Below are 23,348 nucleotides of genomic sequence, written 5' to 3'. Positions count from 1 at the left end.
CAAGATAGAAGAACATAATTTTGATTCAAATTTTGTTTATTGATATGTTCACTCACCAGAGATTCTATAGAAGCTCAAACAGCCAGTTAACAGTTCTTACCATTTGGGCATGGGGTGGTGGGGTGGGGAGGTCAACAGTACAAATCTGGATCAAATGTTGACTGATGCTAAATTATAACAAAAGACCAAAAATCCAATAAAGGCAGGAACTCACAGATCTCAGGAGACGAGAATGCTTTATTGGGTCCCTGGCATGCATCCAGCCCATCTACCCTTTCACTGTCCTCTGCCAGGACCCAGAAGATGGTCTCACTCCTTGCCTTGAGAAGCTGGTGAGGCTCTGCTGGCTTTCCTCTCCAGGCCTGGAATGCAGGTTGGAAGAGCTGCTATGAAAATAAACTCTTTGATCTCAGCAGCAGAGAGAGATAGAAGGGACACAGTAGGAGGAGTCATCGTAATAGACATGGGCATAGAAACCAGACCCCTAGCTGTGGTCAATCAGTCATTGGGCCCCAGGAATGAAAAGACCAGACAGTGCCTAAGATATCACCTAGTTTTTTACCATAACTAAAGACTTCCGGGTGGGCAAAGAGGTCTGTCTCAAGCTGCCAAGGTAGAGTCAAAATCTCCCACTTAATTTCCAGACCTTCAATGGAGAGGAAGTCAAGCATCTTTGAAGGAAAACTTTATTTTAACACTTAGAGGCATATTGTGAACCTTCCTTGCAGCCTTTCCCAAAGGGATCTGTGTTCACTTATCTGGGAACTACAGAAGGGAAGGGAAAATACTCAAACTTGAGGAGAGAGTTTCTATAGGACACTGGCTCCAAGCTAAGTCCGATTTCTGGGGACAATAGAAAAGCCTGTGGTCTGCCAATCCAGAGAGATGTTTAATAGACCAAATTCTGTGCCATAGTAGACCCAGTGGAATCTCAAAGTCAATCAGGGGTTAGAGTGTACAGTTGAAATGGATATATTTTGAAACAGGTATAACCCCCACAAAGGCTCTGATTAGTGGGGTAAGAGTGACTATTGTGGGACAGAGTAAGCACAAGCCATTAGAATCCCCCCCCCCCACAAAGATGGTAAGTCAAAAGTGATACTGTATTCATCAGGGAATTATAGAAATTAGTGTTACTATCAGCTTTGAGAGTGAAGCCATAGTGATTCCTACCACAGTTCAGCTTGACCCATGCAAAACACCAGGAGGTCTTTGGATTGTTGTAAACTTTAAAAAATGATGACTCCAATTGCAGGTGCTGTTCCAGAAATGGCCTTCTTGCTAAAGCAAATTCATCCAGCTCTTGGCATTTGATATGAACACTTTGATCTAGAAAATTCATTTTTTCCTTGATTTTGATGAACAGAGAACATCAGAAGCAATTCGTCTTCACTTGGCAGGGCAGTAGAACTCCATTGCTGTCCTGCTTAAAGATACATATTACCTTAGCTGTCCTGCTCTGTGCCACAACCTGGCTCACAGGGACCTTGCCCTCACCACTACAGTGTTCCATCACACTGATGGCATCATGCTGATAGGGCCTGGAGACCAGCCATTTCCCTAGATGCCTTGGTCAGACATGAATGAGTCAGAGGTAGGAGATAAGTCACGTGAAAATGCAAACGTCTGCTCCCTTGATAGAGTTCCTGGGAATCAAGGGGTCCTTTGAGGGCAGAATTGTTCCTCCATTAATGTACACCAAATCCCTATGTTTGGAATCTGCTACCACTAAGGCCCAATTCCAGGCAAAAATGTCCCTTTGGGGCACGTTGATCCAACACATTTACTGACTGACCCAGAGGCTACCAGCTTTGGGCTGGGCCCTGAGCAAGTGAAGGCACTCCAGCAGGGAAAGCCTTTAGCACAAATGGTTTTGCCACCAGGCCATGTGACCTGGCAGATCCAGTAGTGCCTGAGGTTTCTCTCTGTGGCATTTTGGGAGCCACATGGAGCCTGTGGCAGAGCAGAGTGATGTATGGAGCTTGTGGCAAGACTTGATTGAAAAAATATGGCAGGGGAATCCAGGTTTTGGAACCAAGTGATAATCTGGCCAACAAGTAATTATTATCCTTTTGAGACATGGCCATGGCTTGCCACTGGGCTCTGGGGGAGCCTAACTGCTTGGCTACAGCATACCAGGTGGCCACGTTGGCCCTCATGAACAGGGGTTGTTGGATTCATCCAGCCATAGTCAGATGTGACCAGAAGTACTCCATCTTTAGGTGGGTGCTGCAGGACAGAGCTCTGGAGGCATAGGCAAGCCGTGTGTGTAGGACACTCACTCACTGTCCCATGATGCCTCTTCCTGCCCTGCAGTTGAGCTGGCCTCAATCTACACCTATGCTATGGCTTTAACAGGCAGGAATTTGTCTTGATCATTATGAGCCCTTCTTCTGGATTTGGATTTGCTTTCCTTACCCATCCTGCCTCTTTGCCATCAAAATCCATGGAATTATCAAATGCTGTAAACATCGTTGCGGTATCCCCACATATTGCATTCAACCGAAGAACACACTTTAGACCAAAGTAAAGTAGATGCCTATTGCATTTGCTCATTTTGTCAAGATCCCCACAGTCTAGAAGCCTGTGGGGTTAGCCTGATAGTTTGGTGAAACGGTTTGTTGAAAACTCAGCTATGGCACCAGCTGAGAAACAATACCTTGCAAGGTTGAGTCAGGCCTGCGAGATGTAGCATAAGCTCTGAACTGGCAACCACTTCGTGGTGCTATTTCTCAAACAGGCTAGGAAAAAGGGCGGAGAGGGGCATGTTATCACTACATCTGAATGCTTTTCTCGTCTCTGAGGTTTAGGACCAGACTGGTGTAGAAGTTTTAGTCCCCAAGGAAACATGTCCTCAAAGATTCATAGTAATAATTCAAGTGAATTAGAAGCCTAGGCACCTGGCCATTTCAGGTTGCTCATACCTCTGAGTGACACATAACAAGAGGTTATGGGAGTAGCTAGGATGATTAACCATATCAATCAAGGGAAAATATGATTGCTGCTACGTAAAAAGGGGCAAGGGTACGGATGGGTGTGGGGGGTTCCTAAAGTGCTTCCTGGTACTGCCATGTCCAGTGGCTAATGCCTGACACACAAGCAGGACCATTAAGGAGCTGGACTTGAGAACTGAAGATTTGGGTCAATCCAACAGGCAAAAAATCCCTAGTCATAAACACATTTGTTCTCATGACCACTTACAGAAGTGGACTGTAGCCTTTACTCATACTTCCCTTTTTGCTGGGTTATATCATTTCCATGGGTTGCAGAATTTCAAAATGAGATTGTGATAAAAGAGGGAAGAGTATCATTAGTGACACTGGACTTTGGAGAATTGTAGCGCTGGTCATTACCCCTGGACTTAGTCACTGGATATGACCTTGAATGGCTTTTGGGTGTATGTGGGAGTCATAATACATCAGATGGGAAGAAGGGTTTATGTGTGTTAGGGTGTCGTCTGTGGTTGCCTACCAAGCCCTTTCTATCCTCCCAGTTTCCACCATTCTTCTGTTAAGAATCCCTGTGCTTTGGAAACTTCCTCTCTCCCCTCCGCAATGCCCTGAGCTCCAGGACAGGAATTTGAATGTTGAGTGGAGGGAGATCCCCTGGAGCCAACAGAAGTGGCACCTGGGAGGCAAGCTCTGGTGCTCCTGCCTTTCTAAAAGCCAACTATTCAGCTATTCCTTTGGTTCTGTGAACTACTCCCAACACCCTTTCTATGAACCCTTCTCCCCTGCTTAAGTTGGTCCAAGTCCATTTCTGTTGCTCAAAACCCAAGAAACCTAATGGAAAGAATCTCTTCTGAGACCACCTCATACATCTTTGCCTCCCAACAGCCGTCAGCTCAGGGTCTGGCATAAAGTAAGTCTGCTCAGTATGTCTGCTGAATGAATGGATAAATGAATAAACAAATCAACAATATTCCAGCTTTCAGTTCACCAAGGCCATCTGGATACACAGGCTGGGAGAGCTGAGGGCACACTGGGGCAAAAGGAAAAAGTGGGGAGAGTCACCTGAGCACAAAAGGAGGTAGAGAAGTCAGAAATGTCAAAATGGAGGCAGGTAGATATTAGGTAAAGAAAAGACTGGGTGGTGGGTTTGGGAATGAGAAACCTCTGCAGCTTGGGAAGCAGGAAACAGTCAGTGAGCAGCTGAGAGGCAGGCACTGGCTATCCCCTGGGCTGGTCTTGCTACAGTCGAGGCAGCCAGAGACACTGGGCATTTCCCCAGAGCCCCAGCTCTGCTCTTCCTTCCTGGGTTCCTTCCTTTGCATTCTTCTTCCAAATGAAGGAGCAATCCCAAAGGTCTAGGTACCCTTGTGCTAAGGGGCACAAGCCATCATCCCAGTTGTACAAGAAGCACAGACTGTCTAGCTGTGGCCACAGAAGGCTGAGACTGAATGTCAATCCAGGAGCCAAATCATGGATTAATTTTTCCAGTGGGTCCAAGGAATACAGGACACCTTCAGAGAACCTGCCTGGGGAGAGGGGACCCTGACCCCATACACCTACAACCACACCAGATGAGGGCGAGCAGGATACAGGTTGCTGCATTTATTGCATTCCAAGAGGAGCAGGCTAGCTCCAGACCTACCCTATCCTAGGTCTCAAAGAAGGGCTTTCAGAAAGGACCCAGGGTGCTGGGCTGAGCACTGCAATTCCCTGGGAGCCTATATATGAGGCCCAGAGCTAGAGCCCCAGGATCAAGAGCTAATAGTTGCAGGCAAGGGTCCTAATTCCCAGGCACAGAGACACCCCTCCATACCGCACATGGATGGACTGCATTCTTCCTAGAACTCCCATGTGCACTCCCTCTAGAGATGAGTCCCAGCCCTCTATCCCTGGTCAAGACAGGATGTGACCCCATCTCCTTTCAGGATGGGACACAAGGTCCATCAAAGTCAATACCTTCCCTCTGGCCGCAGTTGCTGATGCAACCTGTGTGCCAGCTCTCACCTACTGAGCAGAGGGCCTGGGAGAAGTAGGGGAGGAGTGTACTGGGGTGGGCTGAGAGGCCAGAGGATCTGCTCCTCATCTGGGTATGGTAGGTACGGAGCAGGGTCAGGCTAGGGAGCCCTTGGGCAGAGGGACAAGCAGAAGTCAGTGAAAGGCAGGCAACAGCCTATAACTGGGCTCAAAGCCAGGGATGGGGGACCATGTGCAAGGGAGCATGGGAAGCAGGTGAGTGAGTGCCTGAGTGATGGGGGAAGGAAGAGCATGAACACGCATCACCAAAGACCACCGCACAGGGATATGACAGGCTCTGGAAGGGCCCTGAGCCCTATCCAGGATCAAGGACAGGTTAGTTGCAGGATAAGCTGGGATGAATGAAGCAAAATGGCTGGAAGGAGAAGATACCCTGAGAGTCACCAGGCCAGACACAACAGAGGAAGTCTGGAGCCCTGAGAACAGGGAGAGGTCAGGGCCAAGTGAAGGGAAAAGGGTAAATGCTGCCCTGCATGCCTGCAGAATACATCATTCACAGCAGGGTCTGGGGCAAGGGGTTGGATGCAGAACTCATGCAGAGGACTCAGGGAGCCTCCAGCAGTGGCCAGTGTAAACTTCAAGGAGGGCCTAGGCCGCCAGGCACTTGGAGGTGGGGCCTGGGAGCCCTGGGGGATGATGGCACCAGGAGAGGCCACCAGGCTGTGCGCCTTGTACCAAGCTGTCTGATGAGGAGAGGCTGCTCAGAGAGGCCCCTGATTGGTGCCTCCTCAGTGCACCTTCTCCGGTTAGTTCCATATTGGGAAAGTCTCCATCGGTCTGAGCTGCTTCCTTGTTGGTCTGCTGCTGGGTGGAGGCCCCCAGCCTCCTGTCGGGGCTACCGCATGCCCTGGGCCTTAGAGCCACCCTCTTGGATGGGAGGCTGTCCCAGTAACTGGGTGGTGACTGCCTCTGAGGCCTGAGGGGTGGCCTTGGAGCTTGGGGCACTCTTCCGGGTGCCCTGGGGACTGGGGGGGCCTTTCTTCTGGGGCTGAGGACTCAGTTGGGGTCCCTTTCTTCCAGCAGATGGACTCTTGGAGCCTTTGGCCTTGGCTTGAGGGTGGGCAGCCTCAGGGCCCTTGAGGGGTTTTAGTCCCAGCATTTCACAGAAGGTGTTGCACTGGTGGGAGGAGGCAAACTGGTCCAGCAGGGCAGGGAAACAGCTCTCCTTGAGGCCTTGGTATCTGCAGCCAAACAGTAAGAGCTGAGTGGGAGCTCCACCCAGAGAGAGAGTCCTTGGGGGGCCAACTGTGGGATGGCCATAGCCAGGGTATCATGCCCAAGGTACATCTGACTGTACCTGGGGGTGCTGGGGAGTCCACTTGGTGCCACCTGAGGTGGCAGCATCCAAAACCTCAATTCTAAATTGAGGTCTCATTACACCCGCCCATGAAATTTATCATGTGGGACATTATTTGGCATAAGGATGCTCTGCCTTATTAATATAAAGTAGAGCAGATTCCCGGTCACCACTCTACTCATAGGGCCCCTGCTCCTCTGCATCATGATGAGCTTTCACAGTGAGAAGGAAGAGGAGCAGGTACACTGAGAGCCCAGGACTGCAGGGGGCCCTGCGTGTGGGTGTCAAGAGCTGCTGGTCCACACCTGGGGTCCAGGGCACAGTGGGTGGGGATCAGTGGGCCCTGTGAAGTCACTACATGGCCACAGTGCAACTGGGACCATTTAGCCACAGGCCCAGCATCTCAGGGATGGAGAACCAGAAGAACTTTGAGCTTTTACGCCCTGAGCAGATTCTCAGAGGGCACTCTGTCCCCCAAAAGCACTCACCCTCGCAGTTTGGTAGCAATCTGCACATCAGTCATCTTCCAGTCAACCCCTGAAAAGAGAGAGAGTTGGGAATTGATGGCAGCCTGGGCCAGTTTTAGGGACCCCACGTGTCCAAGATGGATATCACTTTAGACGGGAAGGTGCCAGATTTCAGGGCACATCTTCAGGTACCCTTTCACTGGGCGTCACCACTGGTCTGTCTCATGGTAAATGTGGGTATCTCTGTATTATTGGTAATAACAATATTCCCATTTTCACATGTGAGTAGATAGACTCAAAGTTAAGCAACTGGAGCAAAGTCACATTTATTTATTAATTTAATAATTGCTCACAGCGAAAAAAATGCAACAATGAATATATGAATGTTCATGTATAACTGAAAAATTGTACTCTACACTGGAAATTGACATAACATTGTAAAATGACTATAACTCAATTAAAAAATGTTTAAAAAATTTTAAAAAATGATTGAGCATTGACTGTGCAATGGCCGCTGTGAAACAAAGTTCAATTTTCTTACTCCTAGATCCAAAACACTTCCAGCTTTGCAATCCTGCCTTGACTGAACGAGAGTAGGTCACAAACTGGGCTGGCCTCTGGCTTTGAGCTAAAACTTTCTCCTTCCTCTTACATTAGCCTATCTGGGCAAAAAAGAGAAAGTGAAGGTACATCAGGGCTGGGCCAGCAGAAATGTAACACTGGGTAAGACTGGCTTCCATATACTCCTAAAGGCAGCAAGCAAGCACTCCCAGAAGCCCAGACGGGCTCCTAGGTCAAGACAGCACTGGAAGAATAGAGCCAGGCAAATGGTGATGGAGGAAACGTTTCCCACCCCAGCCAGTCTTCCCCAGCATCTTAGCCTTCATGCATTAGGCCTGTGACTCTCTTTCCTCACTGGCACGCTGTCCAGTTGTGTTCCTCCAGGGGCCTACCTCTCACTAACGGGGCTGAGTACCAGTGGATGATAGAGGGGCACAAATGTGGGCTTGAGAACAGGCAGACCTGGATTTACATTTCAGCTCTGTCATTATGGAGCTGTGTGTACTTGGCCGGTCCACTTACTATCTCTAATCCTTTACTGTAAGAGTAGGGATAATACTGCCCATCTTGCAGGGGTATTGAAACAATCACAATATGTGTAGGACTCTACCTTAGTGTCTGAAACACAGTAGTTTTGCAAGAAACATGAATTTCTTTGTCATTTCTTTTTCAGCATTTATCACATCCCATTTTGCATTATAGTCATTCTGATCCCTTACATTTGCACAGAATTTTGGTTTGCAGAAGGCTTTCACAAACACAGCCTCATTTAATCTTCATAACAAGTCTGAGAGATAGGCAGGGAAGATATTATTATTCCTACAGAGGAAAAGGAAATGGAAGTGCAGAGAGATTAAGTGACCTAACCTGTCTGAGCTAGTTTTCTTCTCTAAAATAGAGACCCAGCTAGAAAACAATGAGACCTAGACCTGAATTTCTTTGACCCCCAAAACTTTCTGCTATATTGTGTTACCATCTCATTTTAGAAATTGGTATACTTATCATAGCTTCTCGAGGACAACAGCTAGTCTTACTTCACCTTTTTATTTTCCCAATATTTAGTAATGTTAGATGGATGGATAGATGGAAGGATGGAAGGAAGAAAGGAAAAAAGGAAGGAAAATTTTATGCGTTAACAAACAGTGAGTGATAATGGTTTAATGTGTTACTAGCTACCCTCTCCCTGCAATATATAGAGTTATATATCCAATATTCATTGTACAGTTTCACCCTAATGAAAAGCACATTTGAGCCAGTATCCTAGCTCTGGTCCTTAGTTTTCTCACTTATTTATATCAGGGACAAGACATAATAATGTGTGATATTCCCAGCATTCTATTCCTCCCACTGCAGAGGGAATTTTATCTTTTCCTCTCCCCTGCCCAGTTCTGGGACTGGTCAAAGAAGGAAGGTGAATTCATGCTTGCTGGCCTTCCTTTGTTGGGGAGAATCTGCGTAATGGGAGAAATAGAAGTAAATAAAAAGAAGCAAGAGAAACTACATTTGTTTCCATAATAAAAAGCTACCAAAGATGGAGTGGGGAGTGGGGAAGGAGGAGACAGTAAAGCTATGTGTGTGAAGATGGAAGAGAGAGTTTGGTGAGTATGAAGGGTAAGAAAGTTCAGAGCAGAGCTGTGGGGAGGAGGAGAAGGGAGAGTTTGAACAGATGGTTGTGATGATTGAATTAGATTCCATGTAATGTTCTTTGAAATAAATTCCTTTTTGATTGTAAGTGGAGCCTTGAGTGCACTCCTTCAAACACAACTGCAGTTAGACTGGGTTACATGAGGCCCTGGTCTGTAATAAGGTTGCATACAAAGTGGTTCCTGTCCAACCCACTTTACAAGGTTACTGTGAAAGCCAGAGAGAATACGTGCGGAAGTGTGTTGCAGCCTAGCCAACGGGCACTGTGGCGCTGCCCCTCCACGTGCTCCCCTACACATGTACGTGCACACCCTCACACCCTCGTACCTGCCAGATCTGTGACAAGGAAGCTGCCGTTTGTCCACAGATACAGCCAGTGCTGGAAGGTCTGACATTTCTGCATGGCCTCAGAGCTGCTAGGTGCTGCTGGAGCCACAGCACAGCCCCATTCCCGGGAGCAGAAAGACTCCAGAGGCTTCCCCAGGTCCTCCTCCAGAGTAGCATATGGGATATTGTTCGCAGGCCGGTAGATCAGATACAGTGGGATGATCCTAAACACAGTGTCACCCTGCAGTGAGCTGGAAGCATGGCCCCAGAGAGCTCCTCCCTCCTCCTCAATTCTATACTCTTGGATCCAACAGGAAGGCCCTTCCAAGAACAGAACTCTCAGCTCTGAGCCTGAAGGACAGCAAGGGAGGGGGCTTCTACCCTGAGTTCAGTAAAGAAAAGGGAGGTCACTGGCTTCAGAGTCCTGTCTGTTCTCTGAGGTCAGGGGCATTAGAACTAAACCTTGCTATGGCCCCAGGAGGCCTCTGTGCTTGGGTGAGGGACTGAGGTCAGTATGTGTCAAACAGAAAGGAATAGATCTAGAGAAGATTGAGCAAGAGTGTGCTCAATGTCAGCTAGACCCTAACACTCAAGAGTTGAAGTTCAAGTCTCAAAATGGAAACAATTACCATTTATAGCTGACTCCTGCAAAAATCCACACTGAATCTGCCCACCTACCACATTAGAGTCCTGACCAGTTTGCCCAGAAGCTTTAGCCCACCCCATCACCTCCAGAGAGGCCCAGAACCTGCTGTGCCCAACCTCTGCAATCAGCAAAAACTGGGCAAGGGGATGGGGAATTAGGGTGGGTGAGAAGAGACTGAAGACCAGAGCAGAGGCTTTCCTAAAGTGGGCAGTGAATCCTGAGGTCTCTATTCCTAGACTTTGTGGAACCATCGAACTGAGCACGGGGTTAGCTGGGGGCCCGTTTGCACATGGCTGTAAGTCAGGATGCCCTGGGGAGGCTGTAAAATCACAGCTCTTTACAGAAGCTGAAGTCAACAGGTCTGCGCACTGCATGCCCCCGTCCCTGTGCACTTACTCAGGCACCTCCCCAAAGCCAGGCGCCGCCCGGGCTTCAGCTGCAAAGATTTTGCAGTACTCTCGACTCATGTTCTGGATCTTGCACCCCTGTGGATTAAAGAGAACCGACTCTGCTCAGCAAGGAAGCTGCCCTGTTCTCTATCATGCCTCGCTCTAAATGGGAGGGCCATCTGCTAGAGGCTTCAAGGAGGATTCCAGCCCTGGGAGAGGCGGGGTTCACTCCTTCCCTCCACCCTATTCTGCGCCTCATTTTTCTCATTTGCAAAACAAGAGGATTTGGACTTGTTCTCAAAGTGGTTTCCAAAGTATATTTCCTGGAGCCCAAGTGAGAGGTGCTGTGCCCCAGGGGCCATGCTGTGGAAAGCAAGACACCCACCCCACTCACAGTCACTCGTCTTTTATCTCACATATAAGGCTTCTGTGCAAGACATATTTGAGCGCAGTGGGAAAGCTTTCTGCTGCAAAACTATAGTTTTAAAACTATGGCCCCAAAGGTGTAGCCTACGCTACATCTCAGGCTCTCCTCAGGGCCTATCCCAGGGGCCTCATAAAGCTGAGATTCAGATGGCTTCTGCCTCCATATTGGGCTTCTCAGTAGCACGCAGGCTGGGAAAGGAGAGGGATAAGAGAGTGGAAGGATGGGGCAGGGGGATGGACATAGTACCTGGATGGTGACGTCATAGTTTCTGCCGAGGAGAGAAGTCTCACTGCTGGACCCAAACACGAGCAGGCTGGACACCTTGATGATGCAGGTGCGGCCTGACTCGAAGATAGGTTCCAGCCCGTAGATGACCTTGGCCTGGGAGGCCTTCCGAAGGCCATACCCATGTCCACCCTCTCGCAGCTCCTCACTCACCAGGCGCCCAAAGAGCTTGTCCCCCCAGCAGCCAGAGTCAGCCAGACCCTTAGCAAACACCATGGGGGTCATCTCAATCTCTTCTCCAACTGAAGGGAAACAGGAGAAATGTGGAAAACTAGAAGCTCCCACCTGACTGATGTGGGTACGCAAGGCAGGAAAAGGCTGAAACAGTCTCCCACTCAACTACTCTGGGACACTCAGTCTCTGTCCATTACTGCTCTTTGGGTGTGCACCCTCACTGGACTGTGAGCTCCTGAGGGCAGAAAGTGTATCTGATACAACCCCTGTCATTCAACACTGCTCGTGTGTGCCTATCACACAGTAAGTGCTCAGCCAGTGTCTGTGGAAGACAGGGGTTTTCTGACGAAGTAACAATCAATACAGAATATCAGAATTACTTTGTTTTTTAATCTGTTGTTTTGATCAAATGAATAAATGCCTCCTTCTCAACCAACATGTTTGACTGAAACAAAAAGTTTACATGATCAATCCAGTAGCAGTGAGCACTCCCAGTGCTCAAATTGTGATCACTAAATACCATTTTCCACTAAAAGGAACCAGAATTCCCTAAAGAGATGGTTGATTCCAGTTCTAGGGCAGGAAGTGTCTTGGATTGACCTGAAACATCTTGCTGGACCAGAAAGCAGGAAAGCTACCAAAAATGATTGGAGGCTTATCAAAACGACACAGGAGCCAACCTGAAGGGGCTTCCATTGGCCAAAAAAAAAAAAAAAAAAAAAAGAGAGAGAGAGATAATTTTAACAACAACAACAAAACACTGCAATGTTTTGTTAAAAATTCATACTTTCATAATTGTAAGTAAAAAAAAAAAAACCCTTACCCTCACCTAAAAAAACCCTCATTGGTGACCTCTGGAAGATTCTAGGGCACCAACTCACTATTCTGAAATCTAGCAAGGAAGAAAAGAAAGTATTTATCCCTCATCTTCTGTTGGACCTATATATAATAAGTGTTGCCAAATAACCATTTCTTCTTTATTGAAAAACTTCAGCTAATGAATAAAGAAGTAATGACAGAATTAAAACACTCCATGTTGCAAACCTTAATGAAATACTGGATTTAGGTGATAATCAGTGACTGCTACAATCCCTAGATAAGGAGAGAGGTTGTATCAGGTACAATTTTTTTAAATTTAAAAGGGATGGATCAGGCAGAAAACATCTGATCAATCTTAACATTACTAAAACAATCAGATACCATGTGCCTCCAGATAGGATGTAAAAGGAAATACACAGCACACCTGTGAAGTGTTCTTGCCCCCCAAAATTTGCACCTGAATCAGAGAAAGCCCCTCAAGCTAATTACCAATTTAGAGGAAGCACATTAATGAACATGTTAAATGGTGATAAAATCAACAAAACCCCAAATGTAAGAAAATCAAGTGCCTTCAACAAATAAATGGCAAGGAAGGAAAACAAATGGAGAAGGAGCAACATTTGATAGATTTAAGAGATATGTCAGCCAAAAGCGATGAGTGGTTCCTAATTCAAATAAACCAACACTTACAAGATAGTTGGGGAAATCTGATTGGAAATCTGATGATAATAAAGTATTATTACTAAGTTTTTTAGGTGTGAGGTTATATTTGATATTGATTAAATTTGATTTGATAACTGAACAAATATTAGATAATTTCTCTAATTTTTGAGCCTTTAAAATGCTTTGGGGCATATCACAATCACCAGGGAGTCTACGGAAAATGCAACTGTGTTAGATCCTTCTCCAGAGATTGTGATTACAAGTATCTGCAGTAGGGCTCAAGATATTGCATTTTTAGCAGCCTCCCTATGTGAATCAAATGCAAGAGTCCACAGGCCACTGTGAGGAACTCCAGGAAGGGAGCTGGCAGGTCAGGAAGTACCCAGTGGCCAGTCCTGCCCTTGACCAAGGGCTCTGACATGGGCAAAGGGCACAGGCTGAATTAGCTCCTGTGGGATGGCCCCTTAGCCACTTCTTCCCCACAATCTTCTGAAACAGCAGTCTTCCTCCTTCCTCCTCCGTAAGTCTTATCTTAACTAGGGGCAAATGTAGCTGTATGTGGAGACAAACATGCCATTTGGAACAGATTCCCAGTCTTTAGAGAACTCCCTGCAGATAGCAGGGGTAGAGACAAAAGCCCACCCATTCTTCCCCCTGAGGGGCACCATACCTTGACCTTCTTCTCTGGAGATGAATCCTGACAGCACTATGGGGAGAAAAAGAAGAGAAAGCAACTGCCCTCAGGTTGGTCTGCCCAGAGAGAGCTCCATCGCTGCAAAGGTGACTGTTTCCACCCTCCACTCAGCAGCCAGGCTGGGCAGAGCCCCGGGGGATGGGGGAGGAGGGCATGGGGGTCACACTCACCCTCAGGGCTGAGGCAGAAGTCAGTGGAGGCTGAGCCGTGCTCATTGTGGATGGTGCATCGATACACGCCACAGTCTACAGGGGACGCCTGCACGATGGCCAAGGCCGCTGGCCCCTCATCCCCTGCACTGCAGAGTGGAAACCCTTCCTGTGAGGCCATCACCAGGGCATAGCCCAGGACCAGACTGTGGTCCTGAGGCTCCTCAGGCTCTGCTCTCAGAGGCTGCTGTGAACCCCGGCTCTGAGAGCTCTGGGCAGGTGGCGTGAGGTACTGGGGTCAAGAGCTGATCCCGGTCAGGTTTGCAATCCTGACACTCACCTGCTGTGTGACTTTGGGCAAGTGACTCACTACCTCTGAGTCTCAGTTTTCTCCTCTCTACCATGGGAATATCAGAATCTCCTTCAGGGGGTTATTGTGAGGGAGAAATGAGGTGACAGATCCAAAGGGCTAGGACAATGCCCCCAATATTCTTATTACGGTAATTAATTAGGGAGCCAGGTCAGGTGGAGGTGGTATCCAGATGGCTTACCTCCTGCTCACCTCGCCCACTGGGCGCTGATCCTTGGCCCAGGTCAAGACTGAGTCACTAAGAATGTTGAAAAACTGGCACCAGAGCTTCAGGCTGCCCGAGGTATCAGGAAACTGCTCTACCCGAATCTTCCGGATCACCTGTGGGGCTGGGAGCAGGGGTACAGTTAAGAGGGACAAGCTACTTTCCCTCCATCTCATGCCCTCTCTGCTCCTACCCTGCTTCCCTGTGTGTCCTTGGTGGCACAGGCGGAGAGAAAATAGGATTCAAGTCTCCACACAAGCCCATTACTTCACAGCCCCGCCTGTATCTCTGAGGCTTCTGCCCTGACTTCAAAACACACATCTTATCTAGAAAGAACCCACTACTGTACCCCGACTCCAGGCCAGGCAGAACCTCACAGCTGAGGACACAGACAGCAGTCAAGGGAGGAACTTCAATTTGCAGTCTAGGCTCCTGACTCTAGGAAGCTGCACTTGAATCCTGTCTGTACCACTCTGTACTGGGACAAGTCTGCAGAGAGGGGACTACAGTGGTGGTGATGATGACAGAGACAGAACGCTATGGAAGCCAGGCCCTGTGCTAAATACTTGATTTATTCTCTCCCATCTAACCCTCACAGTGTTACCAAGTTGGTACCATTACCAGCTCAAGAGGCAGAGCCAGGACAAGAACTGGGCCTTTCTGATTCCAAAGCCTGTGGGATTATTACACAAGGATACCTTTATGAAGGCACACTGTAAACCCCTAGCGGGCACGTGTCACCCCAGCAGTGTCCTCTTCTGGGCAGCCCACTTCCATGAAGCGGTACCCATCCCTTCCACTGCTCACCTTTCAGCAGGTCTTTGGCTTTCCTCGGCTTGGCCAGAGTATCTTGCTTGCCTTCATCCTGGGCCAGCTCTGCATCTGGACTGCTGGCCTTGTTGGGGCTGGAGCTTAGGTCTCCTGCTGCCGAGTCCTCCTCTGCCCGTGGCACCTCCAGCATGCCTGCCTTTCTGCCCTGAGTAGGGGAGCGTTTCTCCCGCCCTGGAGTCCCTGGGGACCCAGGTGCAAGGCCCTTCCTGTGCCCCCGGGGGGAAACCGAGGGGCTTTCCCTTTCTTCAGGCTTAGTTGCCTCCCCGTCTCCTGCTGCTCTGACCTTAGGGAGGAATCTCTTCCTCCGGGCCCCCAAAGCCAGTTCCTCAGGTGTAGCTGCGGGGAGACCTGTCAGAGCTTCCCCTGGGGCCTCCTTCTCTTGAAAGGCCTCCTGGGCTCTTCTCTCTGCTGACAGCACTCCCTGCCCAGGGGCTGCCTGCCCACCCACCTCCCTCAGTGGCCCACCCATGCTACTCTCCTGGGAGGTCCCCAGGAGGCCAGGCCTCTCAAGGGAAACCTCTCCCTCACCCTCACTGGATCCTTCTGAGGCCAGCCCAGGGCCTTCCTCTTCACCTACCACAATGGCAGGGACGGAGAGGGGGCTGGGGCCAGGGCGCCGGGCAGCAGCCAGGGCCTGACGGCCGGCCTGCACCTCGCGGTCCAGGAGGCCGGTGAGGCGGCGGGAAGTACAGGGGCTCAGGAGCAGGGTCTGCGCACTCTGCACCAGATGGTTGTTCTCCACACGCTCCAGGATGCGCCTCGATGTCTGTGGACTCAGACCGGCCACTTCCACAGTAGGGATCAGTGTAGGCGAGGGCACCAGACCACCAATGGCAGCTTCCCCCTGGGACTCTGTGCCCCCTCCACTCATCTCTGAGCTGGATAGCTTTAGCAGCAGGAGCAAGTAGTTCTTCAGGGAATCTATGAGGCCCGGGTCACAGGTCCTGGGACCTGAAGTCCTCCCTTCCACATCTGGCACCTTGGCACAGGCCCCCTCAGTGTTTGCTGCCATGGTTTCTGGTGGGTGACTCTGGGTGGGGGTCCCTGGCCCCAGGTGCAGTCCAGGGGCAGAACTCGGCAAGGCCTGGTTCCCTGAGGGCAGGAAGGCAGTTGCACTCACTTGGGGAGAAGTTGGGGTGCCAGGCAGCCCCTGCTGTGAATGATCAGTCAGGCTAGTCCTGGGAACGGAGGGTGGAGGGGGCACCTGCGGGCTCAGGCCAGCTGGAGGACAGCCACCCCAGTCCACAGACAGCACTTCTTCCCATTGCTCCTCCTTGGGGCCCTGGAACAGGCCCTCTTCTGGCTTGTCCTTCTCTGGACCTGACCACTTCGGCCCTCCACATCTCTCTTCTCCCATCTGCTCCAAACTACCCTCAGGAGGCAGCTGTGCCCGGAGTGGGAGGCCCCCTGCCAGGGGACCCAGCATAGCTTTCTCATGGTTCTCCGGGGCTGTTCTTGCTGCCTTGTCAGATCTGAGCAGAAAACCAGGTTTGTCTGGGATAGATAATTCTTCTGGGGTCTGTTCAAAACATTCAATAGTCTGAGGAGACCCAGGATCCTCTGAAGGTGGGTGTTCCAGGGCTCTGGACCGCGGGCTGAGATTGGTCGGCGATTCCTTCTCTGACTGACCTTTCACGGCTGTGGGAGTGCTCCCCGCTGACTGTGTCCTCTTGTCTTCCTGCACTCGTCTGTGTTCCTGCGTCATCTCATCTGCCTGTGTCTTCCTGTCTGCCTGTGTCCTCCCATCTGTCTGTGTCCCCACCCTTTCTTGTGCCACCACATCCTTCTGGGAATTCCTGTCTGACTCTGGCCTCTCACTTTCTTGTGTCACAACATCCACCTGCATCTTCCTATCTGCCTGTGTCCTCTGGGTTGTTTGTGTTCTGTCTCCCTGTGTCCTCCCATGCACCTGCATCTTCCTATCCACCTCTGTAATCTTCTTGCCTCCAGTTTTCTGATCAGCAGATGTTCTCCTATCCTCCTGGGATTCTGTATCCATGGGCTCAATGATGCCCTGACTTCTGGAGGTGCTGCACCCAGCAGGGACTGTATCAGAGCTGTTGCTGGATGATACGGCAGGAGCCATGGTTGCCTGGGACTCCTGGACCTGAAAACATATGGACAAAAGCAAAAACTTAACTACATGTGCCTTAGGATCTCCTTCCAATCCAGCATCCCAGCCTCCTCTGACCTCATCCAGAACTGCCATGACTGGAATCCTGCCACGTGGTTTCTCAGGCCTGCTAGGGGTAACAAAATCCCAAGCCCACCCACCCCAACCCCTGATCCCAGGATCTAGACCAGGGAATATCCGAAATCCAGATCTAGCTCTGCCCCTTCCCACCTCTACCTCAAGGAATCCTGCCTTTCCTGAAAGACCCTGCTCCAGTTCTATCCCACCCCTCACCCCTGCCACTTGGAGGACAGTGTCTCTCCCTAAGGCTTCTGAGTATTAATCTGTCCCCTTCTTGTGGCACTAATTGCCCTGCACAGAATTACGGGTGAAGTGGGAGAATGCCAAAGGGTCTCCTTGACAGCATCAGTGACAGCATCCACCATTCACATTGAGTGAATGGTAATTACACAATGCCATCCAAAGTGAGAGGGTTAAAGGAATTATGAATGACACCTATGCCAGGACATCAATGAAACATTGTAACATTACCCCTCTGAACACCCACTATTTGCAAAATACTATGCTAGGCCTCTATTTATTTTATATATAAACCTCACTTACTCCTCACAACAATATGAGAATTATCTCTATTTTAGAGATGAGAACACCAGTGGTCAAAGAAGGAATGTTATTTGCCCATTATCAGATGGTAAGGTGGTAGAGTTTAGCTTAGAAGCCAGGTGTGTCTAGCTTCAAATCCCATGTCCTTTGCTGTTATACTATAACATCATGCATTTAAATATAATTAAAGGACTTTCTGTCTAAACATACTGGCATAAAACAGTAATTTGCCTCTTTTCCTCTTGGATATAATCAAAACCAACAAAAAAATAAGAAAAAACAGAGCAAATTCCATTGTTAGTGAACCTGGAGGCAAATAAAACCCACAGTCTCTAGGGAAAAAAAAAATGGCTAAGAGCTGCCAAAAGCAGACAGATGAAACTCTGGGAGATTGCAAGAGCTGTAGGATCATGGAGCACTGGGTGGAAGTCAAACAGAAGACACATAAGAGAGGTGTCCAATGGAGTCAGGGGAAGAAAAGTAGAACAGCCTGCCAGAGACAGATCTCAAAAAACAGCAAAAATACACTCCTGAAGAAACTTCCTGAAAATTGTTAAGAAAATTGTTTTTAAACATACAGGACTTAAGGAATGTTATTCCTGGGGCCCTGGAGGGAAAAACTACTGGAGAATAAACTTGGGTCAACCAAAAGATGGTCAGGGAAATCAAGGCAAAAGAACTGATGGTAAGCATTAAATACTTAACCATAGAACCAAGACTAAAATCAAAAAAGTTTAGAGTGGTAGATCAGAACGTCAGTGTTTGTGTCCTGACAATGCAGAAATGATATAAGTAGCACAGAATGGGAAGGGGAGGGAGGTGACAAGTGGAGTTAAGTGCCTAGATTGTATCACTTATACAAGCCTGCAATCAAAGGATGACTCAAAGCTGAAAACCCAGGTAACAGAAAGACAGGATATTTAACTATACAGACAGTCCCTTAGAAATAAAACTTTGGGCTAATAGGAGACAGAAAATGAAAGGGAAAAAAGGTAGGGAGGTGGTGGAAACACTTTAACATTGCTCATCATAAAAAATTAAAAGACACTGACACAACACATAAAATAACTGATATTTTATAAAATTTAAATTATAAATTACTACACACAAATATTTCTAAGTATAAGAAGAACCACACACAAAACCAAAGTAAACAGATCATATAATGAAAGACTAATATATAATTAAATTATATTTAAATTAAGTATAGAATTTAAAGTTATTTTACTGAATATGGAATTTTGAATGAATGGTATAAATATAAGAAAAATAGAAGAGCTTGGTGAATATCAGGAGCCATCAAATGTAAGTCTGACTGACTGAAGTATGTTAATAAAAACGCTCCTCCAACTTCTCTGACAGCCAGTAAGATATGAACAGACAAAAATGCCTTGGAGCCAGTAAACAGCACTTAGTAATATAATAGCACCTTCCGTTAACTTCTTATATTCTAGGATTAGGAAATATTAATATGGACGTGAAAGCTGTAAATTTACAAAGAAAATGCTGACTTTGCTCACAAGACTCATGTGAACAGAACTTTTGATAAAAGCTATCTTCATTCCCCCTCACCCCAAGACTAAGCAGTCCCTGAATCCTACTGAATCTACTTCTTCAGAATCTCAATATCCATTCCCTTCTCTCTGTCTCCATTGCCAACAGCCTAATCTAAGCTGCCGACAATTCTGTCTTGCTTGGACTACAGTAAAGCCTCCTAATTGGTATCCATGACTCTCATCTTGCCTCTACTAAAACCGTATCCTCAATGCCGCTCAAGTGATCTTTCCAAAATATAAATCTGATTGTGACACTACCCTGCTTAAAAGCCTCTCAGTGGCTTATCATCACTTACAAGATAAAGCCTAAAAGCCCCAGCCTAAAAGAGCAAAAAATTTAAGAACACTGTCTGCTGGCCAGGGTATGGGGAAACAGGCATCTGCAAAGCCCCTATGGACAGGAATTTGGCATTATCTAGTAGAATTAAAAATGCTTACACTCTTTGACCCAACAATTCCATTCCTAGGAATTTATCCTATAGATGTGTTTTCATGTACAAGGATATATATAAAAGGATATTCACTGCAGCATAGTTTATAATAGGAAAAGACTAGAAATTACCTGAACTATATCAATATAAGACTGATCCAGTGAATTATGGTATATCCACATCCCAAATAAAATAAATATCCAAATAAAAAGGTAAGGTACAGGATAGAAAGTATCATATGCCACCTCTGTGTGGAAAATACAGACACACACACATAATTGTAAATGCACAGAAAATAGCTCTGGAAGAATCCTCAAGACACCAGTAACAGCAACTGAATTTAGGAAGAGGAATGGGGTGGTGGTTGTAGAGAAAAAGGGAAAATTTTAATATTCTGTAAATGTTTTTCATACTTTTTGAATTTTATAGCATGTGCCTATGACACATATTCAACAAAATTCAATGAAGAATGAAAATAAATAAGTAAATAGACCCTTGTGAGATCAGTGAGGCCCATCCTTCAGCAAGGGTCTCAGGTCTGTCTCTCCAGGTTTATCTCCTGGGTCCCTCCATCCAACAACACTAACTTACCATACTGACTACTGTGCTATTTTGTAACCAGTTTGTTTTTTCTCTGCTGGACATTCTCAGCCTTCTCATTGATCACCTGGAGGACTCCTTCTCTTTCCTAAGGCTTCACTCAAATTTCTTCTCCTTTGAAGACTTCTGAATTCCCTCCTCCACTTCCCAAAATGTAAGCGGCTTCCTATCCTAGGTACTCATGACAAATGTACCTAATTCCATCATTATACCCTCATTCTGTGTGGCAGTTATTTGTTTCATGCACGTGTCACCTGCTAACCTGTGAACTCTTCCCCTCCCAAAAGGGCCCAGCACAGGCTCAGGGTTAGACTTGGTACATAGTGGTGAATGATTGGTTGAATACTTTCTGAACACTTCTACAAAGGCTGATCCCTCTAAACACTGTTGGGTGTGTGTCTGCATCTGGAACTATGTAAAGAGATAAGGAGAAATGTCGCGTATTTCTTAAAAATAAAAATTGTGTGAGCTGGGGTGAACCTCCTGGTTCTCTGTGAGATTTTTTCATTACAAAGAACATTGTTAGGTTCTGAGGCACATAGGAGGTTCACAGGAATAAACCACTTAATGACAAGTACTATGGCTTATAACCCTCTAAGAGGGCATGGCCCTAGAGTGCTGGTTTAGCGGGGCAGGAGACAAAACCAGGGGCTTAATAGGGATGAAGCCGGGCAGTGTCAAGACCTGGAATTTACTTCCAGGGCTCAAACTGAGGCTTCGACATCTTTAAATGTGTGGTATAATTTCCCGGTGAAACCATCTGGCCCTAAAGATTTTAGGGGGAAGATTTTAAAAGACAAATTCAATTTCTTTAACAGTTATAGGCTTATTCAAATTATCTTCTTTAATTTTTGCAAGAGTTTTAGAAGTTTGTGTTTTTTAAATTGTTTTATTTAATGTTAATTGTTGAACTTGAGTGTTTTTTTTTTTTTCTTCATAGTAGTCTTCTATTATTCTTTTAATGTTTGCAGGGTCTCTAGTGATATTCCCTTTCATTCATTTTTTTAAAAAAAACTTTGAGATGTAATTGACAAATAAAATAGTATGCACTTAAAGTGTACAACTTGATGTTTTGGTATATACTGTGAAATGATCACAATCAAGCTCCTCTTCCATTCTGAGTGCAAGTAATTTCTGTCTTCTTTCTTTTCTTTTTCTTTTTCTTTTTTTTTTTTTTTTGAGTCTTGCTAGAGGTTTATCAATATTATTGATCTTTTCAAATAACAAGATTTTGGCTTAGTTTATTTTTTTCCTAGTTTTTCTGTTTTCAATTTCATTGTTTTCTGTTCTTTTCTTTATTGCTTCCTTCCTTCTGCTTGCTTTAGGTTTATTTATTTTGTTCTTCCTTTTCTAGTTTCTCAATATGAGAGTTTAGATTATTGATTTGAGATCTTTCTTCTTTTTTAATATTTAATGCTATAAATTTCCCTTAAGACACTGATTTGGCAGCATCCAAAATTTTAATGTATTATAGTTTCACTTCCTATTTTACTTCTTTTTTAACCTCCATTGTTTCTGATGAGAAACCTGCAGTCATTTGAGTTGTACCCCTATAAATAGTGCATTATTTTTTCTCTATTTGCAAGATTTTGTTGTTATTGTTGTCTTTAGTTCTTAGCAATTTGACTATAATGTTTCTTGGCATGGAATTCCATGGGTGTTTCCTATCTGCTGAACTTCTTGATCTGTAAGTTTGTGTTTTTTGCCAAATTTGGGAAGTTTTCAGACATTATTTCTTTACATATTTTTTTCTGTACCACATTCCCTCTCTCCTCTTCTTCTGGGTACCCAGTGACATGAATGTTAGACATTTTTATATTCCACCACAGATTCCCTGAGGTTCTGATCATTTCTTTTTCTATTATTCAAATTGAATACTTCTGATTATTAAAATTAAAAGTCAAGTGCACTGACTTTCCTCTGTCGTCTTCATTCTGCATCTTGCCAACCAGCAAATCTTATTTCAATTATTGTATTCTTCAGTTCTAAAATTAACACTTGATCCTTTATGTCTTGTATTTCTTTGCCAAGACTTTCTATCTTTCCATTTATTTCCAGAGTGTTCACCCTTACTTTTTGTCACATTTTTGTAGTAGCTGCTTTAAAGTCAGATAATTCCAACATCTCTGCCATCTTGACATTAACTGCCTTTTCACATGCAAGTTGAAATTTTCCTGATTTTCTCATATGCTAAGTAATACTTACTATATCCTGGACATTTTGAATATTATGAGATCTGTTCTCCTGTATAAATCCTATAAAGAGCATTAATATTTTTGACTTAGCAATCTACCTGGTTGTGTTCAGGCTGCAAGTTCTGTTCAACCTTCTGAGGTTGTAGTTTCAATGTCAGTTCCATTTTCAAAATCTTTGCAGTGCTATCAGATCTGTCCTATATGTGTGCCACCCGGTGGCCAGTCTGGGACTTGAATGATGGTCTCAGTTCTTTTCTCAAAGTTCTTAATACGATGTTCAGAACCAGATCCACACACAGCTTGGGAATAAGCCCAGGAATTTATAAACAGCTTATGAAGTCACTTTCCTAAACTTCTTCCTCCCCATGATCTACCCTTTACTTTCTGGGTCCCTAGGATTCACTTTTCCAGTCAGTCCTCTGGCCAGATGGATGGGGCTTCATTTACCCCTCTGTCACATACTTTCACACATGAGCTGGTGTCTTGGCCACAGAAGAATACCCAGGAGAGAGAAAAAGCAACAGGATTGATCCCAGCTCCTCTGAAGGGGGAAGGGGGGCGGATTCTCCTCTGTCAAAGTTTTAGATCTCCGTGGCTTCTGCTACCACTACTGTCACTACCAGGAGACCGCTTTCCTATCTCTCAAGCCTGATCTAAAGGGCTTCTCCTAGAGCTCTCTCTGTTCATACTAATGCCTCCCCTCATGAAGGCAGATCACCCAACCCTCCCTCCCTGAACACCTCCTGCATTAACTTTCACCACAGCCTCTTTGAACTTATGATTTGGTGTTAAGTCTAATCCCCTTGATTCATTAGGTAATTCCTTAAGGCAAAGATCATCTCTCTCTTCAAGCCCTCCCCCCTCAACAGCTGCCAGAAAACACTTATATTCATGTA

At 46.5% G+C, this 23,348-nt stretch overlaps 1 protein-coding gene across 4 annotated transcripts in view; it reads right to left on the bottom strand.

The window, feature by feature from the left end:
* Nucleotides 1-18: 18 nt before the first annotated feature.
* ALPK3 (alpha kinase 3) overlaps nucleotides 19-23,348 on the bottom strand; it is a 48,394-nt gene continuing 25,064 nt past the window's right edge. For 3 of the 4 annotated variants that reach the window (XM_074354021.1, XM_074354022.1, XM_074354023.1), the window contains 9 exons: nucleotides 14,910-17,040; nucleotides 14,079-14,226; nucleotides 13,549-13,676; nucleotides 13,355-13,390; nucleotides 10,990-11,270; nucleotides 10,324-10,412; nucleotides 9,282-9,505; nucleotides 6,771-6,819; nucleotides 19-6,166 (listed from right to left, as the gene is read on the bottom strand). In XM_074354021.1, the coding sequence (XP_074210122.1) occupies nucleotides 5,821-6,166; nucleotides 6,771-6,819; nucleotides 9,282-9,505; nucleotides 10,324-10,412; nucleotides 10,990-11,270; nucleotides 13,355-13,390; nucleotides 13,549-13,676; nucleotides 14,079-14,226; nucleotides 14,910-17,040 (3,432 nt within the window). In that variant the 3' untranslated portion in view covers nucleotides 19-5,820. The remainder of the gene's footprint in view (nucleotides 6,167-6,770; nucleotides 6,820-9,281; nucleotides 9,506-10,323; nucleotides 10,413-10,989; nucleotides 11,271-13,354; nucleotides 13,391-13,548; nucleotides 13,677-14,078; nucleotides 14,227-14,909; nucleotides 17,041-23,348) is intronic. The other variant, XM_074354024.1, reaches the window with a different exon arrangement.

Source organism: Camelus bactrianus, chromosome 27 (assembly GCF_048773025.1).
Source record: "Camelus bactrianus isolate YW-2024 breed Bactrian camel chromosome 27, ASM4877302v1, whole genome shotgun sequence".
In the NCBI taxonomy this organism is placed as follows: Eukaryota; Metazoa; Chordata; class Mammalia; order Artiodactyla; family Camelidae; genus Camelus; species Camelus bactrianus.
This window is presented reverse-complemented; position numbering and strand designations above follow the sequence as displayed.